Source organism: Tiliqua scincoides, chromosome 1 (genome assembly GCF_035046505.1).
Source record: "Tiliqua scincoides isolate rTilSci1 chromosome 1, rTilSci1.hap2, whole genome shotgun sequence".
In the NCBI taxonomy this organism is placed as follows: Eukaryota; Metazoa; Chordata; class Lepidosauria; order Squamata; family Scincidae; genus Tiliqua; species Tiliqua scincoides.
In genome coordinates this window covers 302,867,606-302,895,166 of record NC_089821.1, presented here as the reverse complement: position 1 = coordinate 302,895,166, position 27,561 = coordinate 302,867,606, and the positions used below count along the sequence as shown (strand labels likewise).

The window sequence follows — 27,561 nt, the reverse complement described above, 5'->3', positions numbered from 1 at the left end:
TTTCCTGAGCCAGACTCAGAAACAAACTTGGGGGCTCATTAACACCTCCTCAATCAAGAGGAAAACTTTACAAGCTCCTGAATTGTTTGATGAAGTCAGATTTTTTAAAATTCCAGTTTCCCCTATTTACTGTAATGGGGCTCTGTTGATCTATTACATTAAATAGGAAGCAACCGCAAAGGCTGCATGGGCAAAAAGAATGAGTCTTTCGTGGGGAGGGCTGGCTTCCCCACCCTCAGTTTTTGCTCCTCAATTCACCTTCTGTTTCTTGTAATGGAGCTATAAGATGGAGTTCTTTTTCTGAGTCTTGACTGGAAAAAATAAGCTTGGAAAATTTCAAAAATTAGTCCAGGATGAGTGTGGGAGATCTTACACAGCTCTAATTTTAATTCAGAAAGTGTTTAAAATTCCTTAGTATGTGGTTTGGTTCCCTTTTTGAGAGTCACTGCAAGCAGCCTACTCTTCAGGCACCTTGGCTTGGTGGATCTTACTTGCTCCCAACACACTATTATATGAATTATGTGGGTTAAACTGTTGCAGTAAAGGAGGCTGATGTATGTGAATTATTCTGCCTTGGACTAGGTAAACATACTTACGGCAAGCAAGAAGGGGGACATTGGACTTGGTATGATCTCTTGCATTAGGTGTTTGAGTACATCTTGCCGAAGATACATCTGTACTACAGATACCTTAACAGCATGGTGCAATTTGCCCAATACTGCTTTTTTTGGCTTGTGGTACATTACTGTCTGAAGTGTAGGTAGACATAAGGTAGATCAGGATATATCTGGGTGATTTGCAATAGCACACCAATGGTGCCTGACTCCCAACCATTTAGAATAGTGACAAGAAGATTCTCTCCCACCACAGAAGAAAAAATTAGGCTGCTGAGACTAGGTGCACTATCTAACTTTCTAGCACCAACGCAGCCACAATATAGCCCTAAGATGAAGAAACATATGTTCCCTTACCTTGGAGGAGGCTTTCATGACAGCCCCCCCAACCATAGGATAAAGCACACACCCTGTTGGCATGGCTGCACTGGCACTGGAAAATTGGACAGGATTGGGTCCTAAGAAAGCCAAGGGGGGAAAACCAATAGATGTTTGCATGAGCTTAGTTCTTGTATTGAAACAAATTCATTGAATTAACAAATGCTCAGATGTGCTCTGTTCCTTAACTCTAAGTATATGCCCTTAGAATTACAGGCAGCCCTCAGTATCCGCAGGTTTAGTACCTGCAGATTTGACTAGCCACAGGTTCTAAACCCACGGGATGGGCGACCTGTAGCCCTCAGAACCTAGCCAGAGCCATGTTCCACTTGGGTCTGGAGGGGTAAAAAGCACAACTTCCAGTTTTTGGCTGAAAACCATAAGTTGTACTTTTCAACCCTCTGAAGGCCTTAGAAGGACTTCAGACCAGATAGCAGCACAGTTGGGTTTTGGGGTTTTGGGGCCCCCAAAAATCCGTGAATTTGAACATCTGCAGATTTCTGTATTCACAGGAGTTCCTGGAATGAAACGCCCATGGACACCAAGGGCCACCTTGTACTACTATTCTGAATTGCTGAATTACTGTTCTGCACTGGTGTCTGTTTGGTGGACCTCAGGATTCTAGAAAAACCACCGCATATTATACAAATCTAAAGTTTACCCACCTCTGACCTGGAGAATGAGAGATTAAGGGCCAAATTTCTTGACCAAAATGTGGTTTTGTGTTAGAGACACAAAAATGAACAGTACACTATAGCCACGATATCTTTCTGATCAAGTGCATTCATTCTATATCCTTCATCAATAAAACCGTCAGACTTTTTTATGTATGAAGAGGTCCTGCTTTAGGATAAAGGGTTAGATTGCATGATCACTGAGGGCGTAATCCTAACCCCTTATGTCAGTGCTTTCCAGAACTGACATAAAGACAATGCAGCTCTGAGGTAAGGGATCAAACATTTCCTTACTATGAGGAGGCTTCCGTGAGTGATTCCCAACTGCAGGATGCAGCACATGTCCCATTGTTACCACTATGCTAGTGCTGGAAATCAATGACATAAGGGGTTAGGATTGCACCCTAAGTTATTTTTTTTCATCACCCTAATGTTATTAAATGACTGTACTTGTAGAACTAAAATACGAGCAATCCCCTTTTCATGCAGAATTCCACAATCCAGCTGCACCTGAAACAACAGTAGTTCTGCTAACGTGATAGGTTTCCAGTCATCCATTTCCATCTAAACTTTGCAATGAAGTATGTTGGCAGAGTAGGCCTGAAGCTATCACTACAGAACTGACAACTGATTTAGTTTGTCCTCGCAACCTGACACCAGCATGTGGCTGAACCAAAGCATAATTTCATTTCCCTCTTCCAATTCTCTTTTTGGCAGCTTTAAAAAGATCGAGAGTCCCAGCAGGAATCTCTTATGGGAGTGGTAAAGCAAAAGAATCTGAATAACAAACTCATGTGAAATTCCTCAGGCAGTCACTGGGTGTGGTTAAAATGCACACACACACTCATAGCAGTTTGCAGGAACATCTTGCATAGGTGTGCTGGACGAGGGCCATATTTGTTCAGCAGCAAGACTGTTTGATTTGCTCTGGGGAATTTTAAGAGATCCTTGTATCTGAATAACTTGGTTAGCCATCTAATTGTCATAGTTGCTATTATGATTGTCTGCCAAATGATTTTATGACTTATCTCTGCAACACAAAATATTAATCTACAACCTTAGGAGTCATGGCCCCATCTGGAGTCAGAATAACTATTAAAGCACCCACTCTTAAGAAGGAAGTCCTTACTTGAATGGTATGTAAAAAAAAAAAAGTGATCCTCAGGGAAAGACAGTTCTGACAGGATTGCTGGACTAACATACAGCTATGAAGGTAAAGGGGCTCCCAGGGAAAGGCTGGTTGACCAAAGGGAGTAGTTCCTAGTGGCCAGCACACACATACCCCTTTACATTACCCCTTCAGTAGCTGAACAGGGAAAAGGTTCGGTGGTTTTTATCCACTGCCGCAATCCTAAAGAAACCAGGCAGAGGAGGGCTATTGGGAACCTCCCCTCTCTGAAAGCACTGTACCTCAGAAGTTCTTATTAAAAACCAAACTCACAATGGCATCTGCAGGGCGAAGGGATGTGGCAATTCACTGAGTTACTCATGAACATGGACTAGGTAGGCAAAGGAACAAAATGTAACAAGTTTATTAAAACTCCAAAAGGAAAAAAGGAATTAACCAAATGGACAGGAAAGTACAAGGAAGCTGATGTAGAAAGTCTGAGCTTGGCTGGAAACAATTCCCCAAAGACATGCAGTAACTATTATCACCCAGCAGATGGAGCTGACATGGTATTCAAACTCTCAGCCCACACACAACACTTTGCTTCCTTAAACTGGGGAGGTTTGCAGGTTGGCTGACTGGCGCCACTTGGCAGATAAAGCAACAAAAGATCCCTGTCCATAATCTAGGTCAACACTCCATACCTTAACCCATTTTTGCTAGGCCCACAGGCGTACACATTTGGTTCCTGTTGCGTATATGCAACGTTGGGCACAAATGGTTTAAGGAATCCTCATTCACTGCACTCACAGGTGAGCAAGTGGGTGTTCTTCTCTGAACTCCCAATGAATGGCTCACTCAAGCAACAGGCAGTGAGCAACATGTGGTTGTGAACTACGAGTATATAAGTTCACTTTAATGATGTCATCAAGTTACCTGATTGGAGCTGGTCACTTCATTCGACCACCCCTTTCAAACGCAGCATTAAAAAAAGAGCTGGATTTCTATAAAGTGGCCTAAGAAGTCTTATTCTTTGAGTGGGATATAAATGTGGGATATAAAGTGGGATATAAAAATGCATTGTTTAAAAGTACCTGAACTTGATAGCATTCAACAGTGGAGTAGCTCCAAATCGGTCTTTGGCATATACAGTGGCACCAGACATCAGTAGGTGTTCAACTATCTCCAAGTTGCCCTCACAGGATGCAACATGAAGTGGACTTCGGCCATCATAATCTCCAGAACTCAGATTTCCACCCTATTAAAAAAAATTTTCAGAAAGTGCTTTAAAAATATTATTAAAGCATGTAACAATTGAGTTAACTCAACACATAGGGTTTGTTCATGCCCAGGGTTCAAATAAAAATATAAAACACAATAAATAAGATATTTTTACCATGTTCTGTAAAACTTTTAAGGCATCCAAGTCACTGGCTTTTGCAGCTGCACAGGCCAAAGCAGGAGTCAAAGCATCTCTAACAGCTGCTAGCTCCTGAGAAAGTAAACATTCTATTAGTAACTACATTTTCATATCTCATTATGCCTACGTATGCCATGTTATGCCTACATTAAGCTTGGCTCACTTGTGTGAGTTATCTAAAACAGTCTGCTTGTGGCATAAACCGGTCTGAGTTACCTTATAGCAAGAGGTTGGATTAGATTCCTTGCAATTCTATAAAATTGTAAGTCATCTCTTTTCCAATTCTGTATTTAAATTGTTCCAGCAACTGTATTCATTCATTTTAAAATACACCACTTCTCCCAAGCAACTTACATAAACCGAACAAAATTAGCATAAAGGCAAACAATAAAACAGAAAACGACAGAAGGCTACAACAATATAAAAACTGAAGAGGCAACACAGTAGTCAACAAAAAAATTCAGGTTAAAATCCAATAAGGGCCCAACCTTTCCAACTCTGATCTCAGAAGCTAAGCAGGGTCAGGCCTGGTTAGTACTTGGATGGGAGACCACCTGGGAATACCGGATGCTGCAGGTTTATACCACAGTCTTTCGAGACTGAAAGTTGCCAACCATCTCCATCTCTGCAGTCTCAGCACAGCCCCAAGGTAAGGTGACAAACATTCCATTACCTTGAGGAGGCCTCCCTGAACCCCCACCACCCAGGATGTCATGCCCCCTTGACACGGCTACATCAGTGCTGGAAAACTGAACAGGATTTCATCCATTCATCAGTCACCACCCACCTCATTTCAAACATAATTTTTATGCAACACAATATATATTTAGGGTGCTAGTCTTAACATGTGCTGAATCCTCAAAAAAAGGCAGGATTTAAAAAGTCAAAAGTAAATTTAATATAGAATTGTGACATGAAATGGTTAAAAGTATACTTTGCATTCATGGCTTCACACAGGAAAACAATCACAAGACAGCCCTAATGCCCTGTTTATGTTTGTTAAATCTGTTTGCCATTTAAACACTTTTTATTGAAATGGGTTCCCTGCTTTTACAACTGAAGTTTGAACAGGTACCTCCTTGCAGCTGACATACAGGTATTTTGCAATCCCTTGGATAAACTTGCTGTCTTTGAGGGTGATCTGGGATCCTATTGGCACAACTGTCATTTCGCCTCTCAAATTCTCACTTAACATCTGGAAGGGAAGAAAAAAAAATAGCAAGCCAGTTGGGAACCAAGTTTACAGAATCCAAGGCTAAAGGTAGTCCTATGCAGGCATTCAAACTGTATACACTGAACATTCCAGGGGGGGCGCAGTCACAGTGACTGGTCCTATACCCCCCAATGCTGACCTATTCAATTGGCTATCTGTATGGAGCCTATGCATGCACATACATGTGGGGCTCTCTCCACACATTTGGACACCTTGGAAAAGTACAGTTCTTGATAACTATATCTGTCAGCCCCTCCACATCACATGGGGAAGAGTGCCCCCCTCCTGATATACTGCAAACCAACCCGCCACGGTATAATTTCATGTGAAGGCAGTTTGGATGAATACTACATTAATATCATTTTTAAACTGCATGAGGGGCAGTTCAGGTGAACAACCCCCATGAAATTATGCAAGATGGAATGCAGCAATGAGAGGAAGAGTGGAATGCGCATGCTCACACCCTTCACTGCATAGCAATTAGGGTCATTTGAACATGTCATCCAAACCTGGAGCCAGACGAACCATATCATTTTTTGCTTACCCGAGATTTTTTTTAAAGGTGTGGTGTACTTAGCCTGGTCAGACACAACTGGCAGATATAGTATGGGACACAGAGGAGGAATAGGATTTTGGTGTGCACCCTGAGTTAAGCAAGAGTCTTAAGAGGAACCAGAACATATCTCAAGAGGCTGTCTGGCCTGGGGATGTTGGCTGGTAATCCCTCAGGTTTGGATTTCTAAGTCAACCTCAAAGACCATCAGGTTTGTGGGAAGCACTGCAATTCAACTTCCTTGACTTCCTTTGGAGGTTGGATGTAGAGAAGTTAGGATCAACAGCAGATGATAGGTAGCTCTGAGTCACAGGAACAGACAGTAGCATGCTGTCTCCTTCAAGGTAGGTGCCCATTTTAAAGGAAGGATTCTCTGGAGATGGGACTAGCTGATGAGTTTGCAGTATCCTGATTGGCATGTATTTCAATAAATGGGGCCTATTTTCCATCCAACCCTTTTCTTGAGTATTCATGGAGGGAAGTTCATGCACAAAGAAAACATCAAAAATTCTTTAAATGGAAAAATTAGCTAGTATTCTAAAAGTTCAGAAGATAAAGACATTTTACCCGTCTCTTCTCAGCCAAGCTAAGTCCAGGTTTACCCAGGACATAGGACAGCTTGGCAAGAGCTGCTTCCGGTGTCATATCCGCCCCTGGAATTACTCCTGCATCCATAAGAGTCTGTTGGCAAAGAAAAAGCAGCTTGAAACATCAATGCATTTTTGTAGATGAAGCATTTTAGTATTATGTTTTGTGACTGTTTACAAAGCAGAGAATGTTGCAAGTATACAAGATTGCAAGAATGTTGCAAGATTGTGGGGATAAAATTTGAGACTGTAAATGAGATAATATAATCTTATTGTGCTTTTGAATCAGAACTCTAAGGTTGCCTTGTTAAGGCTGCAATCCTAAATATATTTAACTGGAAGTTCCATTGAACTCAATGGGGCTTACTTCTGAAAAGACACATACAGGTTTGTGCTGTAGGTAAGCCAGCATGGTGAAGTGGTTGGACTAGATGTGGGGAGAACCAGGTTCAAATCCTTACTCAGCCATGAAACCCACTGGGCAACCCTGAGCCTGTCTCTTGATCCTAATCATCCTCAAAGGGTAGTTGTGTGGTGAAATGGAGAAGGAGAGATAACCATGGGTGCCACACTAAACTCAGTAGTATGAATCTGACAAATGTATATACAAGTGTACACATCAAGCAGTTAGGATTAGTTTGGTGGCTATGCTCAATTACAAACCTAGGTTTGTTGCCACACAATGCGGAAAATGGTCCTTAGGTGGTCAGCCATTTTCCGAAACATGGTTTGTTACCCACACAGATTATATACATGCTCTAGAACAGGGGTCTCCAAACTTTTTGGCCAGAGGGCCGCATCAAATATCTGGCATGGTGTTGAGGGCTAGAAAAAAATTTAAATATAAAATTTATATAGATAAATTAGAGATGGAATTTAGATGAGTGAATAAATGAATGAATGGGGTCATTCATTCAACCTCTCTGGCCCTCAGAACATCCTCCAGATTTTCCTAGAGTAGATCTCTGTACCAAAACACTTCTAGGAAAAGTCAAGACATAATAAAATAAGTGAATCAGCATTATTATAAAAAAAATAATTATATATGTATATTACTAAGATGTGGCCTTTTAATTAAAAGGTAAAGGCAAACAACAGGTCTAGCTTTGCAACTCAAAGACTGAAATATTAAATTGGCATAAATGCCCAGCTTCCAAGCAACAGACTGGTAGGAGTGGCTTGCCAACTTTGGAGCAAAATGGGGCATAATAGAAAAGAACAGCACTAAATATCTGATCTGATACAGCCCTAAGACTAGGCGCTATCACTCAAGCCTGTATCTCATCCCATTCATCTAATTAGATCAGCTGACCAGACATTAATTCTGCCAGCCACTTTGAGCCTTTTTGACACACCATATCAAGAATCTCTGAGAGGTAACAATGAAAGGCTGTCCATCAAAATTTAAAGCATAACTGCAAGATAATTTGCTTCACCTTTCCTGTAGCATAGACTAAAGAAACAGTTCCTCGCAGACACTGGGTACAATTCAGAATCACAACACTGTTATCAGTTGCTTTCTTCAGCTCATCTAGCAAATCTGGACGGTTATTAGGAGCGTTTCCACTCCCATAGGTCTCAAGTACAACCCCTTCCATTGGACTCTGAAGAAAGGCCTTCACCTGCATGAAAGAAAAATAAGATAAACAATTGTAGTTCAAAAACATTTACTGTGATCAAAATTTGATTTTCTCTAGGAGGTTTTTTCCCCCCTTTCAAATACAAGGTCATCAGAAAAAGCTAGCAATTGGAAGACTTAGGGAAAAAATGAGATCCACCTTATTAGGTTGACAGGCAATATGTAATATAGTTTGTTCATTCATGCATGCATTTCTATCCAGTGTTTCACCAGAAAGCAGGGATGAGCAAGTCAGGTGAGACTTAAGTTGAGTCGCAAGTCCCTGTTCCCCTGCGACTCAACTCAAAACCCAATCCAATCCTTTGCAGCTCTATTCAGAAGTAAGTCCATTTGCACCGGTCATTCAATGAGGCTTCCTCCTCCCAAGTAACAATCCTAACCAGGTCTACTCAGAAGTAAGTCCTATTTTGTTCAATGGTGCTTACTCTCAGGAAAGTGTGGTTAGGATTGCAGCCAACAAAACTCACAGGAGTCATGTGGTTGGAAAGCCTGATCGCTGCCAACAGCCTCTCCCCAGCTTCCCTGCCTCCTCCCCCTGCCTGGGCTTCTTCAGCCAATTCCAAGGGAAGAAATCAGACCTCCCATCCTTTATCCCAGGGGTGCCCAAACCCCGGCCCGGGGGCCACTTGCGGCCCTCAAGGCCTCTCAATGCGGCCCTCAGGGAGCCCCCAGTCTTCAATGAGCCTCTGGCCCTCCGGAGATTTGTTGAAGCCCGCACTGGCCCAATGCAACTTTTCTCAGCGTGAGGGAGACTGTTTGACCTCTCGTGTGAGCTGTGGGATGAGAGCTCCCTCCACTGCTTGCTCTTTCACATCTGTGATGCAGCAGCGGTAGCTAAGGAAAGGCCAGCCTTGCTTTTTGCAAGGCCTCTTATAGGCATTGAGCTATTGCAAGACCTTCATTCATTCATATAAGTTCATCTTTAATATATTCATTTATGTAAACTTATGTAAATTTATTCAAATTTTAAACGTAAATTAATTCTTTATTTCCCCGGCCCCCAACACAGTGTCAGAGAGATGATGTGGCCCTCCTGCCAAAAACTTTGGACACCCCTGCTTTATCCAATGATCACTGGTTCCTTCAGAAATGGGCAAGACAGCCTGCTCCCGCCTCCCTTTCCCCTACTCAGATGCCAAAGCAAATATTAACCCTTCCCTCATGCCAAGAAAACAGACACACAGACTCAAGTCTGCATGCATGGGGACTGAGTGTCAAGTCAGGGGCCTCAGACTCAAGTCAATTCCCAAGTCATCAGCACAGCTTACTCGAATGTACATGAGTCAGTGAAAAACGCTGATTTTCACGTCCCGGACTCAAGTTCCCATCCCTGCTCAAAAATCCAAATGCAGTTTAATTTATGCTCTGTAAGCTAGTACATACTACCTATTATTACCTGTCTCACATCCCTGGGGTATGGTGGGCTAGAAATATATTTATATATTCTTATAAAAACCGTAGAACAGATAAACAGAAAAGATGCACGAGCAGTTATTGGTTGTACCAGGATGGACAACTTGATCAGCTTGACAGCCACAATGAAGAAAAAAACATGAGGGGTGCACATAATCTACATACATTAGTCTGCATGATTAATCTACATAAATGGGAAAAGGGCAACAGCTGGAGGACACACAAAGAACTCCGTATTAAAAAGTCAGCTATTAACTGGCATTGACTACACACAGAATAACAGAGTTCCAAATGACCCTGCTCCTTTCCCTCAGCTCTAACTACTAAGATTCAATAATTAAAGATTCAATAATGAAAATGTATTTACAAATGTATATACCATCAGAAGGATAGTGGATTCAGGAAATAAACAAATAACATGACTCCAACATGTGCAATATGCCCTTCTAATCTGTCAGTCTAATCTTCCAATCCAATTTCTTCCAGTCTTCCAGAGAAATCAAGATATATTGCTCAACCAAAACAAAATTATACTTTATACCACCCTCCTGTTGCTACCAGTAGTGCTCTTTAAAGCACACATAACATGCACACGACAACTGTGTGCAGGGACCCAGCATAATAGCCAATGGCATAACTGCACAGTGAAGAGAAAAAGGAGATGGAGTGAAGGCGCACAAACATTTCCTAAAGAGGTTCAAACTGGATCTAACTTAGGTACTTCAAAAACACTTAATCTATATAGTGGAAATCTACTGTTAATATGCACAAAATACCACAGAGCACTCACAGAGAAGAAAGATAACGAACATAAAGCATGCAATCAACCAGACTTCACATGAGACAAATGAAAATAATGGGGTGTTGGTGGGTCTTTGGTGAGGCCATGCCATGGACCAAATTACTCAGCGTATAATTAATCTATGGAACTCCTTGCCACAGAATGTGGCATGCTGTCTGGCATAGATGCCTTTAAAAGGGAATTGGACAGATTTTATGGAGGAAAAATCCATCTTAGGTTACAAGCCACAATGGGTATAGGCATAAATCTGGTTTTAGAAGTAGGCTAAAGTAATAGGGACTTGTGCAGGCCTATCTTTCAACGCCATATGCAAGGGAGTGGCAACTGAATACAAATATTTTGTTGTCTTGTATGCTCTCTAAAACACCTGGTGGGTCACTGTGAAATAAAGGAAACTAGACTAGATGCGTCTTTGGCCTGATCCAGCAGGGCTCTTATGTTACCTATTCTGTTTGTTTTTGCTGAATTGCAGGTGTCATCATGGCAAAGGGATGACTGAGCAAGTCTCTTTCGGCAAAAGGGGGGTCTCATAGAAAGAAAGATAGCTATGAAGCAAGCCCTTAACACGCAAAGAGACAGTAACCTGGAAGGGAGCCAGGCAAGGCAGACAAGTTGGCTTTCTTTAGAGGGGAGGTAGCACAACCCACAAGGTTAACTGACCAGCACAACCCACAAGGTAACACAACCCACAGGGTTACCTGACCAGCCAGCATTGGCTCAGTTGCTTCAGTAGTGCTCAGGGAGTCCACTGGCTTGTTAGCGTGACTCCTTGATTAAGCTTAATTATAAGGTTGGTGAAGACCCTTAGGGGGACAAAACTGTTTAACAAAAATTATTTTCTCCAAACAAAGGAGTTGAGGCAGGTGATGGCTCTGGTCACACCAAATATGCTGGATTTGGAACTGAAAGGCTTCATCCACATTACAGAGGCATGAAAACTTCATTTATATTTAAGAAGTAAATAGATATCCATTCAAATTTGGAGCATACAGCATTCATGAATTAATGAGAGGTGTGATTACATGATTCAAGGAAAAGTGTGGCCTTTCTGGTCTTTGGATCTGTGGCAACTTGCCACAGTCCTGTAGAATAGCCATGTTACTGCTCTGGCCCTCTGCTCTCCAGGCAGGCGTCTGGCACCACAGATAATGTTTAGATGAGCATCTCCTGCATGAAGTGAATTAAACAAAATAACCAGAAACAAAACACAGACTGTGTAACACTGTGTACTACTTCTCTGAGAAGCAATGTTCAAGGGTAGGATTGAGTTTGCTACAAATAAATAGAAAGGTTGTTTAATGTTTCCCTCCATCCACCATTTCATACTTGCTCCTGTTCCTCCTCCCCAATCTATTTTTCCTCCGTTTCTGAAAGAAACATGAATCTGGAACCACAGCTGAGGGAAAATCAATGGGTGGTATAACAGCTAAGCTACACTCACTCTTTCCAATATTCTCCAGTGCAAATCACCCCCTCCTGGTCTCAACAGATGAAAATGGACTCAAAGATAGGTAAAAGCATAAGTTACTAATAAGACAAAACAACTTATATTTCACTTGGATAAATTCTGCCCCATTACTATTTTTGACTTAAAACCTCTCTGCATATCTGAACAAATGTTGCGAGAGTGCTAACTACATATAACTAGCTCCAAGAAAACCAGCATTACAGAGCCATTCTGGAAGTGGCTCAGTAATACCAGGGTATTTTCTCCCTGCTCTTAATTCATAATCAACACTTCCACACTATACTTTCATCATAGGGTTTCTCAGTAATGTGCAGTGCAATCCTATCTTGCGTTGGAACAGGCAGGCCAGGAGGTCTGCGCTGTATCCAGCACAAGACTGGGGCCAGAAGTGGCTCAGACAGCGGCAAGGGGAAACCCTTTCCCTTACCCCCAGGTAAGCCACCACAGCCCAATTGGTCTCCTCAGACCTGCGCCACCTCAGGAGATGGCACAAGTCCGAGGAGAACGGAGCAACTTGGAGCCGCTCCGCGCTGCTCAGGGAACGAGGTTGGGATTTGGCAAAACTGTCAGGTTCCAGTCCTGCCTCCTGCTCCCTGCCCGCCTGCCCCCTAGAATGCTCTCTGCCCACCCTGGAATGCCTCCCTCGCACCTCCTCCTCATCCTTCCCAGCCACCCAAGACCCCTGCATTGGCCAAGCTTCCCTCCCCAGGTCAGCACGGAGGCTGGATGTAGTCTCTGTGGGCCAGCATGCATCCCTGTGCCAACCCAGCCAACACATGTTTACAGCATGTTTGCAACCCTCCTGGACTGGCGCAAGGGACAAGGGACTTGTGCAGGCCTAACACAAGGTGAGGATTTCGTCCTCAGATGAATTGGGAGACTGACCGCTGCAGCAGTGATCCCTGGAAAGATTCGCAGCAGTCCAACATTGCTGTTCATGTTGGTGTGGACCTCAAATTTCTTGGTTGTATTGGCTCTCCAAACTGTCTCCCAGTTAACTGTTAAAACAAAACAAATTCATGTAACATGACTCCTTCCGATCATTTCTCAAAATTAATCTCTTCCATGAAGCCTTTAGCAGAACTATCATTCCCTCTATTGCTAAACTCATGTCTTACATGTTCAAAGGATTTAGCTGAAACCAGACAACCTATCAAGATGATGGAAGTTTCTGAGTATTTGCTGGACTCCATAAGACTTGCAGAGTTTCAGAACTTTTACACACACACACACACACACAGAGAGAGAGAGAGAGAGAGAGAGAGAGAGAGAGAGAGAGCAAATAAGCCAAACATACTGTTCAGACAGATCGTTGACTGTTCAGCTACTGTGGATCCTAGAAGTCTAAGGGTTAAAAATACAGTATAAAATTTCAAAAGAGAATAAAATCAGTACAAAAAAAGAGCTGGAAAGATTGGAAAGGGATAAGATTGACAGTTCCATGCTGAAGACTCCCACCCTACCACCTACCAATGTTATCCAGGACATATTTATTCTGAAGTGAACCCCCTGCAGTGGGAATCACTCCCAGTAACATATAGACATTGCACACTGTTGTAGAACTCCTCTTGACCCTTAACTCTTCATCCTCAACTAGAATGAAGCTTAAGTACAAGTAACTGCATTATTCTGTATTTTTATTCTTTCCCGTTTCTTTCCCACGCATATACAGTGCCTAAAGTTTAGATTATAAATTGCTTATAAGATTATAAGCTGAAAACTATATACACACTTCCCAAGTTACAGATGTTTGAGTCAACACTTTCACCCAGGTGCAATATGTCCTTCACTGCTGCTTCCACACAGGTGCAACAGCACTTGGCCAGCAAGAACCACCTGGTCCAATTTACATCAGTTTCAAGTTACAACAGATTTCCAGAATCTAACCTATCCATAAGTAGGGATAGGGATAGGTAAGTAAGTAAGATAAGCAAGTAAGGATAAGTAAGGGATAAGTAAGTAAGATAAGTAGGGATATTTTGCATAAATGTATACTGATGGTGTAAATCAGGGGTGCCCAAACCCTGGTCCTGAGGCCACATGCGGCCCTCAAGGCCTCTCAATGCGGCCCTCAGGGAGCCCCCAGTCTCCAATGAGCCTCTGGCCCTCTGGAGATTTGCTGGAGCCTGCACTGGCCCGATGCAACTGCTCTCAGCATGAGGGAGACCTCACTGTTTGACCTCACACCTGAGCTGTGGGATGAGGGCTTCATCCACTGCTTGCTGTTTCATGTCTGTGATGCAGTAGCGGCAGCAACGGAAAGGCCAGTCTTGCTTTGTGCAAGGCCTTTTATAGGCCTTGAGCTATTGCAAAACCTTCATTCATTCATATAAGTTCACTTTAATATATTCATTTATGTATACTTATGTAAATGTATTCACATTTTAAAAGTAAATTAATTCTTTTTTTCCCCTGGTCCCCAACACAGTGTCAGAGAGATGATGTGGCCCTCCTGCCAAAAATCTTGGACACCCCTGGTGTAAATCAACTGTTATAAGAAGAACCCTGCTGGTTCAGACCAGAGGTCCACTGAGTCCAGCATTCTATTTCCCAAAATTGCCAACCAGTTGCTTCTGGAAGTTCACAAGCAGGGCAGTCTTCTGCAGTTGCTACTGCAGTGGCATACCACTCCTGAACCTGGATGTTCATATAGCTAATAGTTCATGACCTCTTCATGAATTCGTTTCATCCTTTCAGAACCATCTAAATTAGTGGCCATCACCACATTCTGCAGCAACAAATTAATTCCATATATTATGTGTTCTATGTCCTATCCTTGATTAACAATCAAACAAAAACTAGGGAACTCTTGAGTGGCTGAGAGCAGGCTGCAGTTGTCACCTGTAGGGACAGGAGAGTTCCAGTTCAAATCAGATGGTGCTCATTCCTATGAGAATTTCACAAGCCACCAAATTCCTTGCATTGTCCCTATTCATCATAGCACAATCTACAAAGTAGTTGAGCCATAGGTAGAGCTGGGAGAAAATGGTTTTATTTTTTTTTTTTTTTTTGCAGATTTCAGTGTTTTCCAAAGTAGAAGTGCGGAAAGTAGTTATGTGTTTTTATTCAAAATTTACATTATAATTATAATCATTTTAAATATATTAGGTCAGTGATATAGGTGGTATAGTGTCAGCAGATGAAGCCACAGTCATTACCCGTGCACCCCCGTTAAATAATAAATAAACTATAAATAATAACTATTAAATAATAAATAAAAACCAAATAAAATGGTTTTATTTTTTCATAGCTTTGTTTGTTTGTTTTACAAAAATGAGAAGTGCAGAAAGTGGTGTTATGCGTTTTTATTTTGTTTCTACCATTTTCTCCCACCTCTAGGCACAGAACTTAGATTGGAGTTCATTTAGTGCCACCAAACCCTCTGGATTAGAGTTCTTAGTTGCTTTGTAGTAGTAAACTTCCTTTTACTTGCCAAGTGCAACTGTTAACATATGTCTGGAGGAGGAGGAGACTCAGCAAAGCCACCTTGCCAGGCATCAGCAATGTGACACATATTTCACATGTCTTTAAAAGACAGATGTTGTTACTCTTACCACTAATCATCTCCAGAGTTTATAATGCAGTTACTAGTGATTAAATAAAATGGCAATGATTCAATTAAGTGTGATTATACACAGCAAGCCAGATGCCAGCTGTTTAACTAAAAGTCACTCTTGAGTTCCATTACTACATGCCAAATCATTCATTATTAATCCTAGAAAAGCTCACTACACATGCAGACAATGGTCTGTAAATAATCTTTGGATGCAGTTTGCTGCCAGTCCCTAAAAGATGTATGTACACACACACATATTGACATGTACAGTATATGCAGAGGAAGGAGCTGAAAGACTAAGGGAAAATGTGGCTGCATGAAGGCTAAGTTGTAAGTGAGCACAATAAATAAGATTATATAAAATGTTTACTACTTAGAGCTTGTAGACATTAAAGGTGGGCACCTTGATATACAATGCAATGCAATGTAAGGAGCAGAATTCTTCTCATAAACAAAAAAGAATATTCTTTTTTCCTTTTAGAATTATTATATTTGGCACTTTGACATTTATTATAATATTATATTTGGCACCTAGAAGTATGATATACATGAGAAAGAGTTTTACAAATCCACTCAGATGAAGACATGTGCAACATTTCTGAAAGCATACAAAACAAAACCAGATATTTAAGCATGACATCACAAATCAACTGAGGTTTGTGAGATGCATTTAAAATGATTGGTCTGAATCAGTAAGAATGTAAGTGACTTGCTGAATTGGACCAAAGGTCCTTCTAGTCCAGGATCCTGTTTGCTACAGTGATCAAACTGATGCCTCTGGGAAGTTCAGAAATGAGAACACAATAGGCTTCTGTTGTTTCCCCACCAACTCAGGGATCAGCTGGATAAAGAAGTTGCTTTAACATATACACACACATACACTGAGCTGAGGAATCCCAAAGACAATTCATTCAAAATGTAGTAACATCTCAAGTATAACATCCTCTTATAACATTAAGCACAATATCAATAATGTCACTGCAAGCACAACCAGGCTATTTTCTTTTGTAAATAGCATGCATGCCGGGGCACAATCTGGATTGGGACAGTGTGTAGGTGGGGTGAGGGGTCTAACCCTTGGGTTTCCAACAGGTGTTATTTGACAGTGAAAAAAGCCCCCACTGTCACAGAACGAAAATAGCTCTGACATGCTTGCAATGAGATTATTAACATTATGTGTAATTGGGCCCTTATATGCCACTGGTTTACGTGAGATTTTTGCAGCACTGAAGAAGTTTCGGAAGCTACATTGCTAACTGAGCAAAGAGGAACCTTTTAAAGTGGTGCCCTCTTATATTTAGAGCAGCTGTCCCTCTTTACCCGATGCCGGAACATACCAAGATGCAAGTCTACAGAGTCTGCGTCCTGAGTACACTTCTGTACTGCAGCGAGTCATGGACTCTTCGCTCACAACAGGAGAGGAAACTGAACGCTTTCCATATGCGCTGCCTCCGACGCATCCTTGGCATCACCTGGCAGGACAAAGTTCCAAACAACACAGTACTGGAACGAGCTGGAATCCCTAGCATGTATGCACTGCTGAAACAGAGAAGCCTGTGTTGGCTCGGTCATGTCATGCGAATGGATGATGGCCAGATCCCAAAGGATCTCCTCTATAGAGAACTTGTGCAGGGAAAGCGCCCTACAGGTAGACCACAGCTGTGATACAAGGACATCTGCAAGAGGGATCTGAAGGCCTTAGGAGTGGACCTCAACAGGTGGGAAACCCTGGCCTCTGAGCGGCCCGCTTGGAGGCAGGCTGCGCAGCATGGCCTTTCCCAGTTTGAAGAGACACTTGGCCAACAGTCTGAGGCTAAGAGGCAAAGAAAGAAGGCCCATAGCCAGGGAGACAGACCAAGGACAGACTGCACTTGCTCCCAGTGTGGAAGGGATTGTCACTCCCGAATCAGCCTTTTCAGCCACACTCGATGCTGTTCCAGAACCACCATTCAGAGCACGATACCATAATCTTTCGAGACTGAAGGTTGCTAATTAATAGTGGCATCTCATGCAGGATCCAATTCTATCCAAATTTCCAGTGCCGATGCAGCCACCATGCAGCCCGAGGTAGGGGGAATAAACATTTCCTTACCTTAGAGGCCTCCATGACTGCTCCCCCACTGCAGGATGCAGCGCATGCCCCCTTGGAACAGCTGCATTGGCTCAGGAAAGTTAGATAGGATTCAACCCTGAGACTACTGCAACATGCTCTATGTGGGGCTATGCTTGAAAATGGTTCAAAAGCTGCAATTAATGCAGAATGCAGCATCCCAGTTTGTCAGCAGAGCTAGGCATGTTGAGTCTACCATGCCACTGCTCTGATGACTACACTGGCTCCCCATTCCTTTCCAAGCCCAATTTAAGGTGTTGACGAGGACTTTTAAAGCTCTATATGGCATAGGACTAAGACACCTCAAAGACCGCCTTCCCCCATATAATCCTGCAAGTCCCCTACGGTCATTAGATGGGGCCCTGCTTAGGAAACTGCCACCATCTTGAATGGCGGCAAGGTGCAGGGACTTTTGTTTTGTGGCACCACATCTCCAGAATCAGTTACCAGAAGACTTAAGGACAGCCCCTTCATTACATGGTTTCCAGTGGAAGTTAAATATTTCTTTGTTTCTCTGGGCATTTGAGAAGGGAAGAATCTTCTCAGACCCCACCCCCTTTTTCATTCCTGCAGCTGCTTTTATTTTTGTTGAGTGATTGATTGCCTACCTTTCTCCCTGGAGGGCACCCAAAGTAGCTAACAGGAATTAAAATACATTAAAAACTTCAAAATACAAATAAAATTATAACATAGAGAATAAAAATGAAACAGCAGCTGCAATAAAAACCAGCAGTTTAAAAACAGTTAATTACTAAAGAATGGTAGCCATTATACCCTCTACCAGGCATCAAACGTTTTCCAAAATAAAAAAAGTCTTCAGGTCTCACCGGATGGTTAGTAGTGAAGGAGCTGTTCTCGACTCAAAGAGGAGGGAATTCCGCAGTACAGGCAACACCATCAAGAAGGCCCCATTTCTGGCTGCCATCCCCCTAACTTCTCTTGATGGTAGCACAACTAGCAGGGCCCTCGCCAATGATTGAAGAGAACAGACTGAACTGTTCAGGTCAGAGGCAGTCTCTCAAATACACTCGTCCCAAGCCATAAAGGGCTTTAAAGGTCAACACGAGCACCTTAAATTGGGCCTGGAAATGAGCCGGCAGCCAGTACAGTAGACAAAGCAGCAGTCTGACAGAGTCAAACCGCCGACCTCCAGCAACCACATGAGCCGCCGCATTCTGCACTAGCTGCAGCTTCCAGATAACCTTTTTATGTTATTTTCTATTTTAATCTGCTCTTTTATCACTTGTAACTGTATTAATTGTTTTATTTAAATGTTTTGATCCTTTGTATGTTTTATTTTGTATACAGCTCTGAGTACCAGAAAAGTGGTACATTAATTCTTTGATTGATTGACTGATTGATTGATTTGACTTCACCAAGTTCAGCTTCTCTTGTTTGTGATTAGGGAATTTGTATGGAAACAGACATACTACTTGTCAACTGCCGAGACTCCAGGTGGTTGTAGTCCCCAATAGCCCCAACTGAATCCTACAATTTGGCTTACAGAGCCTAGTCTCTTGCTGCATTCTCCCAGCTGGCAAATGCCAGGAACCAAGATTTAGGCAGCCTACTGCCAGGTTGCTATACTAGATGGAACTGTTCCTTCCCCACGCATAAAGCACCACAAATTCAGTGTTGTAAGGATTTGTGTGGGATAATCACAAGTGTACACTTGACTGCAACAGAGAAACCAACTGTGTATTATCAGTCTCTAGTCAGATAAGGAATCTGTAGGTTGAGTTTTTTTAAGCCAAAGATAAGCATTCATATTTCATAAAAAGTGTCACAATAGTCAAGTTATCATTTTTGCAGCAACTGTGGATTAGTTTGTTTTCAAGCTGAATCAATTTCCCTCCTCACAGTCTGGCACCAATTCCCCCAGAAGGACTAACTTTTCTGAGAGGATGTAGCAAAGAAGACTTATTGTTGTGCCAAGTCTTCCATCAGAATGTGTCCTACCTAGTTTTGAAAGCTGTGTATATATTTAATGCTTTTAAAAAAAACAACCCTAAAACTGTCTGTGTTTTGGCACTGATCGTTACTGAGAGATTGCCAAGATTAAAGCAGATCAGTGAAAGAGGGCAAATGAGAATTTCTGGAGTTGCGTCTGTCTGAAAATGTACAGTACTGATTACTTCATTACAACATTGAATACAGAAGAAACTTTGCCTGTGAGATTTGACTATTTTAACCCAAGGCAAAACAGCAATAACTGAGTTTTTCCTAGGAGATTTCACAACTAATTAACACTTTGGAAGTTTGCACCTTGACCCTGTGGGGGGGGGGGGGGCTGAATGACTGTAATGGACAGAAGAGGAGAGAGGGTTAACTTCCCCACCCTCATTTCTCCTCCCCTTCAGGCACCCATGTACTCAACTTCAGACTTTCATCCTGCTGCCAGAAAGCCAGGGCAAGCATTCACACTGGTGCTGGCAATTTAGTTTTAAAAACCACTGCAACGTACTACACTTACACACCATCATCATCTCTGTCCTGGAGAAGACCTGGATCAACCATCCCCACTGCTCTGGCAATGGGGCTGGGCCTCACATTGTGTGAGACTTCTGACTTTCATCACCTGACATTTTGTTATGGGAGTCCATCAGTTTGTCCTGTTTAACACAGAGCAGCATCTCCTGGGGTGGTTGTCCCTGCCCCATGCTGTTCGAGAAAACTTGGCACCATTCTGTTACTCAATATAAACTTTCCAATTGTCCCTGTTTTATTATGTCTGCCCTGGTAAATTACTGAATCTATTTTTCTTTGAACATACGAAGTTGCCTTATCCTGAGCTAGGCCATTGGCTTATTAACTCAGTATTCCCAGTGACCGGCAGTCATATGACTCTTCAGGCTTTCAGATATGTGCCTTTCCCGGCTCTACGGGAGATGCCAGAGATTGAACTTGGGGTCTTCTACAATCAAAGCATATGAGCCATCACTGAGCTACAGCTCTTTTGAAATTAGGCTAGCGTGTATATTTATGCATTACATAGGTATATGCATTCAAAGGCATATATATGGATACTGAGGAACCATCTAGTGTACAATCTAACATTTCAAATGATATAGCAGATACAGTTAATTTTGAAAGCTTAAGACTGCAATTTTACCAATACTTCCCTGCTTAGAGTAGGCCCAACTAAATTCAGTGCAAGTTACATCCAATATATATTCATTGAACACGATATATACATATAGTATATTCATAGAACACGATTCATAGGACAATACTCTTGGTATAAAATTGATTTTGCTGATGAGCTGCACAAATCTCCTTATAGCAGTAGTTCTCAAATTTTGACGGAGCTTTACTCCCTCAGTAAGTTTTTGTGGGGGAGGGGCAAGGGCAGGGAAACAATCCCTAAGATCGCAGCCCTAAGGGAGGGCGCTTTCACTTACTTGGACTTGGTGGGGGCTGCTGGAGGCTGCAGGAGGTGCAGGGAGCCCAGCACAGCCCTCTGTGTTGGAATCTTGAAACGAAGCAATTGGAGTGTAGTGCTTTGCAATCACTCAAGTTTCAAGATTCCAAGCCTTTCAAGATTCCAAGTGTGGGGCTGCACTGCACTCCCCACACCTCCTGCAGCCCTCAGTGAGTCCAAGTAAGTGAAAGCACCCCCCCCCCATCACTCTCCTTAGAGACGCAATCCTAGGAATTGCTTCCCTGCCTCTTCTCTTCTCCTGCCTGTTAAAGGGATGGGGAAAATGTTACACAAGCTGATGAGCTGCAACCCACCAGTTTGAGAACCACTGCCTTATAGTATTGGGAATGACATACTGTGCATGACATACTGAGCTTGTAAAAGAACTTTTTACTCATGGAGGATACTCCTTTGCATTATGTAAATTCAAATATAAATCTCATCATAAAAAACAAAGATAAGTGCTTAACTGATGTAGCCCAGGTGAAAGCAAGTCCTAAAACTTGTTCATATGTATATAAAAAAAACAGCCTGCAATCCTAAACCCGTTTACTTGAAATTAAGTCATACTGAGATTGATAAAATCAAGTTTGGAAATTTGCAAGGTTTAAAGCAACTCACAACCCCATTCCAGTGTTGGCAGAAGCATTACCAAGAGAGCCTATGCTGATCTTGTCCTATGCTGATCTTCAGGTCAAAGGGGTAAAAGTCCTTCTTGAAGAGTAAGTTAAGGACACACACACACACACACACACACACACACACACACACACACACACACACACAGAGTTTCATCATTTGATGACTTGAAATTAAACATATTAATCACTTATACTAAAAAGTATTGTGTTTGAGATTATAACAATCAAAGTTGTTGCAGTGTTAAATATACTATGGCTATTTCACACATACTTCACATCACTTAATGTTATTACCTACGTATAAGTGATGAACAAAATAAACTCTTAATTTTGATATTTATCTATTATTATTATTATTATTATTATTATTATTATTATTAACAGTATTTATATACCACTTTTCAACAAAAAAGTTCACAAAACGATTTACTGAGAAAAATCTAATATTTAATGGCTCCCTGTGCCAAATGGGCTCACAATCTAAAAAGATGCAAAAGAACACCAGCAGACTCCCATTAGAAAAGACTACTGGGGTGAGGCGGGCCAGTTACTCTCCCCCTGCTAAGAAGAGGAGCACCCACTTGAAGCAAATGTCTCTTACCCAGTTAGCAGGAGTTATTTAAGTAATTTCTAACCTGCTTTTAAACCAGGAATTCCAAAGCAGCTCAAAAAAATAAATAAATACACACACAAAAGCTCTTATTAGTCTATCTGATGATTTGAGAACTATATCAAAGAGAATGGGTTGGATCCAAACACATTGTGCTATTGCTGTCTCTAACTTGTGGATTTTTGTACAAGTCTTGATAAACTGTCCTTTCTCTCTCCAGTCCCCTACATCTCCCAAAAATCTCATCTCAGGGTTGAAGACACTCAGGAACAAGAAGGTGTGTAGCAAGTAAAGGAGCAAGTAAAGGAGGAGTCCTCAAAAATTGTGCCCCCTCTTCCCTCTGGCTCAAGGGGTAAGGCAGCACTTGCATAAGATAGGATTTGGATACTACCCAACATAGACACAGAGATAAGATCAGGTCTGCCAATACTCTCTGACTGGAGCCTCTGCCCTCTTCCTCTCCCACCACGGTACTGCAAGGAAGCATGCAGTTGGGGTTTTAGGAGTCAAAAGGAGCAGCATATGCACTGTACTACCAATAGCACCAGACACTGCATTTGGGTTTTGCCAACTTTTTTCTGGCCTTATCTTGTATCTTTAACAGCAGTTTGACATGCACAAGTGAATATGTTGTGAAATAGAAATAAAACAATGGGAGAAAGCTTCACCTGCTTAATTCTGCATGTGAGGTTGATATGAAAGGCATAGGCAACCTTACAGGAGGCAGGTTACCCACTCAATTATATAATCAAATGAAACTGATTCAGAAGGCCAACAAAGGTATCGCATGTTAGGAAATCTACTTGTGGAGTACATAAAATCAATGCTCCACATCACAAGGGTCAATTGTTTAGTGGCAGAGCACAGACTTTGTATTCAGTGGGTTCCATTCAAATCCCCGGCATCCGCTACTGTTGAAAGGATCTTAGATAATATGGCTGAAAAAGACTTCTGCCCAAGACCTTGGAGACCTGCTGCCAGTCAAAGCAGGCAGTATCAGGTGAGATGGAACAATAGCCTGACACAATAAAAGGCAGCTTCATATGTTAAAAAAAGCACATGTTCCATCTGAAAAGTAGAAAGGAAAGAGATGTTTATGACAGTCTCCAAGAAGAATCCTAGTTTCAAAGTAAAAACAAGAAGTATATCTACCGAGATCATGGGTAGCAGATACCATTTAGTGTGTAAACATGCTGCACCCATTAAATACATTGCAAACAAGCTCTAGTCTTTCAGCAAAGGCAACACTATCCAAAAGAAAGAGAATTTTCACTAATCCAAGCATGTTCTTGAAAGCACTGGGCTTTTGTTAGGCAACAGGCTGGAGCCACGCTGCAATACAGGTTGGAACTCATTCATTTGAAGGAGTGCAGCCGCTCCAAGAAGCGACACCTCCCTAAGGAGGAGTGACTGAATTCCAGGTTATGAAATGAAACCAGAAATGCAACTTTCAATGAGTTCTGAGTTCCAGACAAACAGCAATGCTTTCTTCTCAGCCTCTTCTCTGCCAGGTTCAAGGCAAGTCAGGCCCATTACATAAGCTTGCACAGTATTCATTTCAGATGCAAGGAGACAGCCAAGAGGTGGAGAACTTTAAACAGCCTATGGCTGAAAGTCCTTAAAGAAGAAAGACAAGGCAAACTCACACAGCCATTTCTCCTTGCAATGATCTGCTGAAAGGTAATTGATGCATTAGAGAGAGAGACACCAAGAAAGGAACCACACTATCTACCTATTCATTACAAGAATAAACATGTATGTGTTTATAGGGGAAGGGGAAGAAATACACTTCTCTTAATTGTACAGAAGAGACCTGAGCTTTCTAAAACTATAATTGGATTGCTGAAGATGACTGCACACCTCAGGTTGTTAAGAGTGTCTAAGATGTTTTAGGAATAAATTTTAAAGTGTGAATGACCTGGGTAAAAGATTACAACCCATAGATGTAATAAGATGCAGATCACAGCCTTACTTCAATATCATGAAGTACCTCAAGATCCCGAGGTGTTTCTGGTGGAAATCTCTAAATAGTAGTACTGAACGGAGTGACGTACTGCATTCTCAGAAGCCTAATAAATTCCACCAAACTAAGATAAGTTTAAAAAAATTGCACTAAATCTCAGACACAGAAATTTTGATACTGTTCAAAGTTTGATACAGGTGAGCAGGAGGTATCCAGAGATGAATAGATACCAACACTGTACATGAGCATTGAAGTATGAATGACACGTACAAAGAGACTTCAGATTGGCCCCCAAATGAACAGATTTTGAAATATGCTAGGGTCAATTATTGTAGCTTGGAATTAAAGCCCAGAATGTCTGTAAATAGAAAAGAGCATATTCAAGGTGTAGACTAAGTATCAAAATGCTGAAGTGTCCATTCACTGAGGCTTAGGCTTCAACCATAGCTTGAGATCAAGATTTTTTTACTGCTTGTAAATTATGATGATGATGATGATGTAACCTTTAATGGCATATACATATACATAAAAACAATATGCAAATAAAATTCAAAATTTATATAAGATCAGAAGATGGCTCCATAATCCATAAATGCATGGCGCACATAGGAAAAATCCAATAGTCAATAGTGCCCCCATTAGCTGATCTCATGCCTGTAAATTATAAGCCAGCTAACTGAGGTACTAAATTGTTGAACTGTCTGTACTGAAACAGCTTGGAATAGAGACAAGAGATCAGTATCAGAGCTTGGAATGGTTGTAACATGAGGAGTACATACTGAAGTAATAGCTAGATACTGAGATGTTGCACTTTCCTTATCAAAGAAGCTCACTATAGAAAGACACTTTTGCTTGTATCCCTCATGAGTCAGAAGCTAAACGCTGACATTAGGTATCAAGCACTGAACTGTTCATACCTAAGGAGCTCAGCATGGAGGCTGTAATTAGGTATCAAAGTAGCTTGGGCTACCTATAATATGAGATGTAAATACTGCGGTATGAGCCAAGAACCAAGGTTTTGAGCTGCCCATGTCAAGGGAGCTCAGTATGGAGACTGCTGCTGCAGCACTGCTGCAATCCCTCTCAGGATAGAGCTTTAATCAGCTTTGATACCAAAAGCTCATGTCCAGGGCCCAGCTTTATACTTACATGAATGCTGAAATCCTTCATGGAACAGTCTGTTTAGGAAGCTTCAGTATTGAAGGCTTACACCCAGGCCTCAACCTCATGCTTTTTGCACAAGTCTGACTGTCAAAATCCCTCTTGGGTTACAGTCTGTTCAGTCACCTTCAGTTCAGAAGACTTATGTCCAGATCTGCTCAGTTCCTGCATGAGGTTGAATACTAGAATCCTTCTCAGGATCAAACTTGTTTAGGCAGCTATACAGCTTGATCTCAAGCTGTAGTTCAGAAGACCTGTCCAGGCCTCAGTGTTATGCATCCTGCAAGACTCTAAAAATCCTTTCCGGAAAATATGTCCACGTAGTTGCAATTCATTAATATATCATTATATATCATTACATTATACTAGTTATACATATATACATTGTATACTAGATATACATCATTAATTATACTAGTTGCATTTTATGTTCATTTTTCTGTTTTATATATGATCCTGGTATCCTTGGATATAGGGCAGTATAGAAATGGGTTAAAATAAAATGGTTGCTGGGCCAGCTGCAGAAGTTTGGAAGCCAGAAGTTTGGAAGTTTGTTCATGGTTTGGAAGCCACATAAACTTAAGGAATGCTTTAATCTCATCATATACATAACCATTTCCCTCTATTCTAGTTTGCAAGAAATGCGGTGGAAACTTTATTTGGTGGCACAGTTAACTCTGAGGGCTCTCCATGGACTTTTGGGGCCTAATATTTACCGACTCCAGCCAACATCTGGTACCAGCCAGCCTGTCTCTCCTACAGAAAACAATGTTTGGTAGATAGTAAAACACTTCCAAGTGTTTACATTTAAGATGCAAAGTGATGTAAATTCAATTCACAAGATTCCATATGCCTATGTGTGATAGGATCCATACCACTTTTGTTTTGGATAAGCTAAAGTGCAACAACCACTAAAAACTGGCAATTTAAATGTCAGTTTTTGATTTAAATAATTATCAAACTACAAGAGCAGAAACAAGAAACTGGTCCCAAAAACAAAGTATAAATCTGTTTAAAAGCCCTAGCCCAGTATGAAAGGGTTACAGATGGTATAGTTACAGAGGGTTAAAATCACAGTGTTGCTTACTTGTAATATCAACCTCAGTGTTTGCAAGTGGAGGCAAGTTAGGTGAGGAAAAAGCATTGAAACTCTCGGCATCCACCTTAGTCACCCGGTTTCCCCTGTACAGTTTATTATAAAAGTACAGGCACACCTACAGGACAAGAAAAGAAACATGTCAATGTACAAACCTTGTAATTAGAAGCTACAACAGGTTAAAAAAAACAGTTGTCTGGCTCTTTTGGTATATATAATGAGAATAATTTTGGAGAGGGTTATAAATATAATGAGAATTACACAGCAGAGGTTTATATTGTGCATGCTTTAGAAAATGCTATGTCTGTCAGTGTTTTGATTTTAGACCAATGAAACTAATATAAATGAAATGCTTGTGGCATTTACTTCCAAGAAGAGATTTGGTGGGCACTGAGAAATGTCAAGAACCTGGGAAGTTGAGATCAAAAGAGCAGGATGTTTGGGGGAAAGGAAAGTTTTACAAAAGGAAAGAAAGTTTTACAAAAAGTGTTCCAAATGTCAACTCCAATGCATGAAACAGTGCTACTCTAGTGTGCATAAGTTTGGGAGTGACCTTTATCTGAGCTGGGATAGAAGGCAGCATCAAACAACTAGAGAAGAACACAGAAGTGTAGGCCTGACTATGTCATAGCCATTCACTCAGATCCTCCTGAAATGCCACAAACTCCTACCATCTGTAACATGTGAGCTGGAGAACATGTGAACCCATTCAATAGATTGTACACATTTTCTTCAAAAATATTTTATTTCATCCTTTGACACAGCACTTGAACAAATGAAACCATGTGTGGGATGGATGCACTACCTACTGCAAAAGTCTGAGAAATAGGGGTATTTGAATTGTGAGAGCTAGTAAATGTGAGCCAGGAAAACACAGGGCTAGATTTTTGTGAGAAGTCTATGTTTACTAATGACATATGGTGTGCTTCCTGCTAGGGACGTGGGGTGAAGCATTTGACTTTTAGAAAGATGTGCAAGGACATATAGAAGAACAGCACTATCTGTCCTATAAGCCAGGCTGGTATTTGTGGACCCCTGATTATTATATTGACCAAGATATTTCAGTCCCCTTTCCTAATATGAAATCTGTACACTGTGTTGATGTTTACATTGAACTATATACAACAATCCCAT

At 41.5% G+C, this 27,561-nt stretch overlaps 1 protein-coding gene across 1 annotated transcript in view; it reads right to left on the bottom strand.

The window, feature by feature from the left end:
- The window catches only part of LOC136648156 (60 kDa lysophospholipase-like), an 85,544-nt gene that overhangs the window by 35,576 nt on the left and 22,407 nt on the right, over positions 1-27,561 (bottom strand). Inside the window, exons 6-12 of the mRNA XM_066624194.1 lie at positions 26,419-26,545; positions 12,755-12,867; positions 7,984-8,169; positions 6,528-6,641; positions 5,270-5,389; positions 4,171-4,266; positions 3,869-4,032 (exon numbers count right to left, since the gene is read on the bottom strand). Coding sequence (XP_066480291.1) covers positions 3,869-4,032; positions 4,171-4,266; positions 5,270-5,389; positions 6,528-6,641; positions 7,984-8,169; positions 12,755-12,867; positions 26,419-26,545 — 920 coding nt within the window. The remainder of the gene's footprint in view (positions 1-3,868; positions 4,033-4,170; positions 4,267-5,269; positions 5,390-6,527; positions 6,642-7,983; positions 8,170-12,754; positions 12,868-26,418; positions 26,546-27,561) is intronic.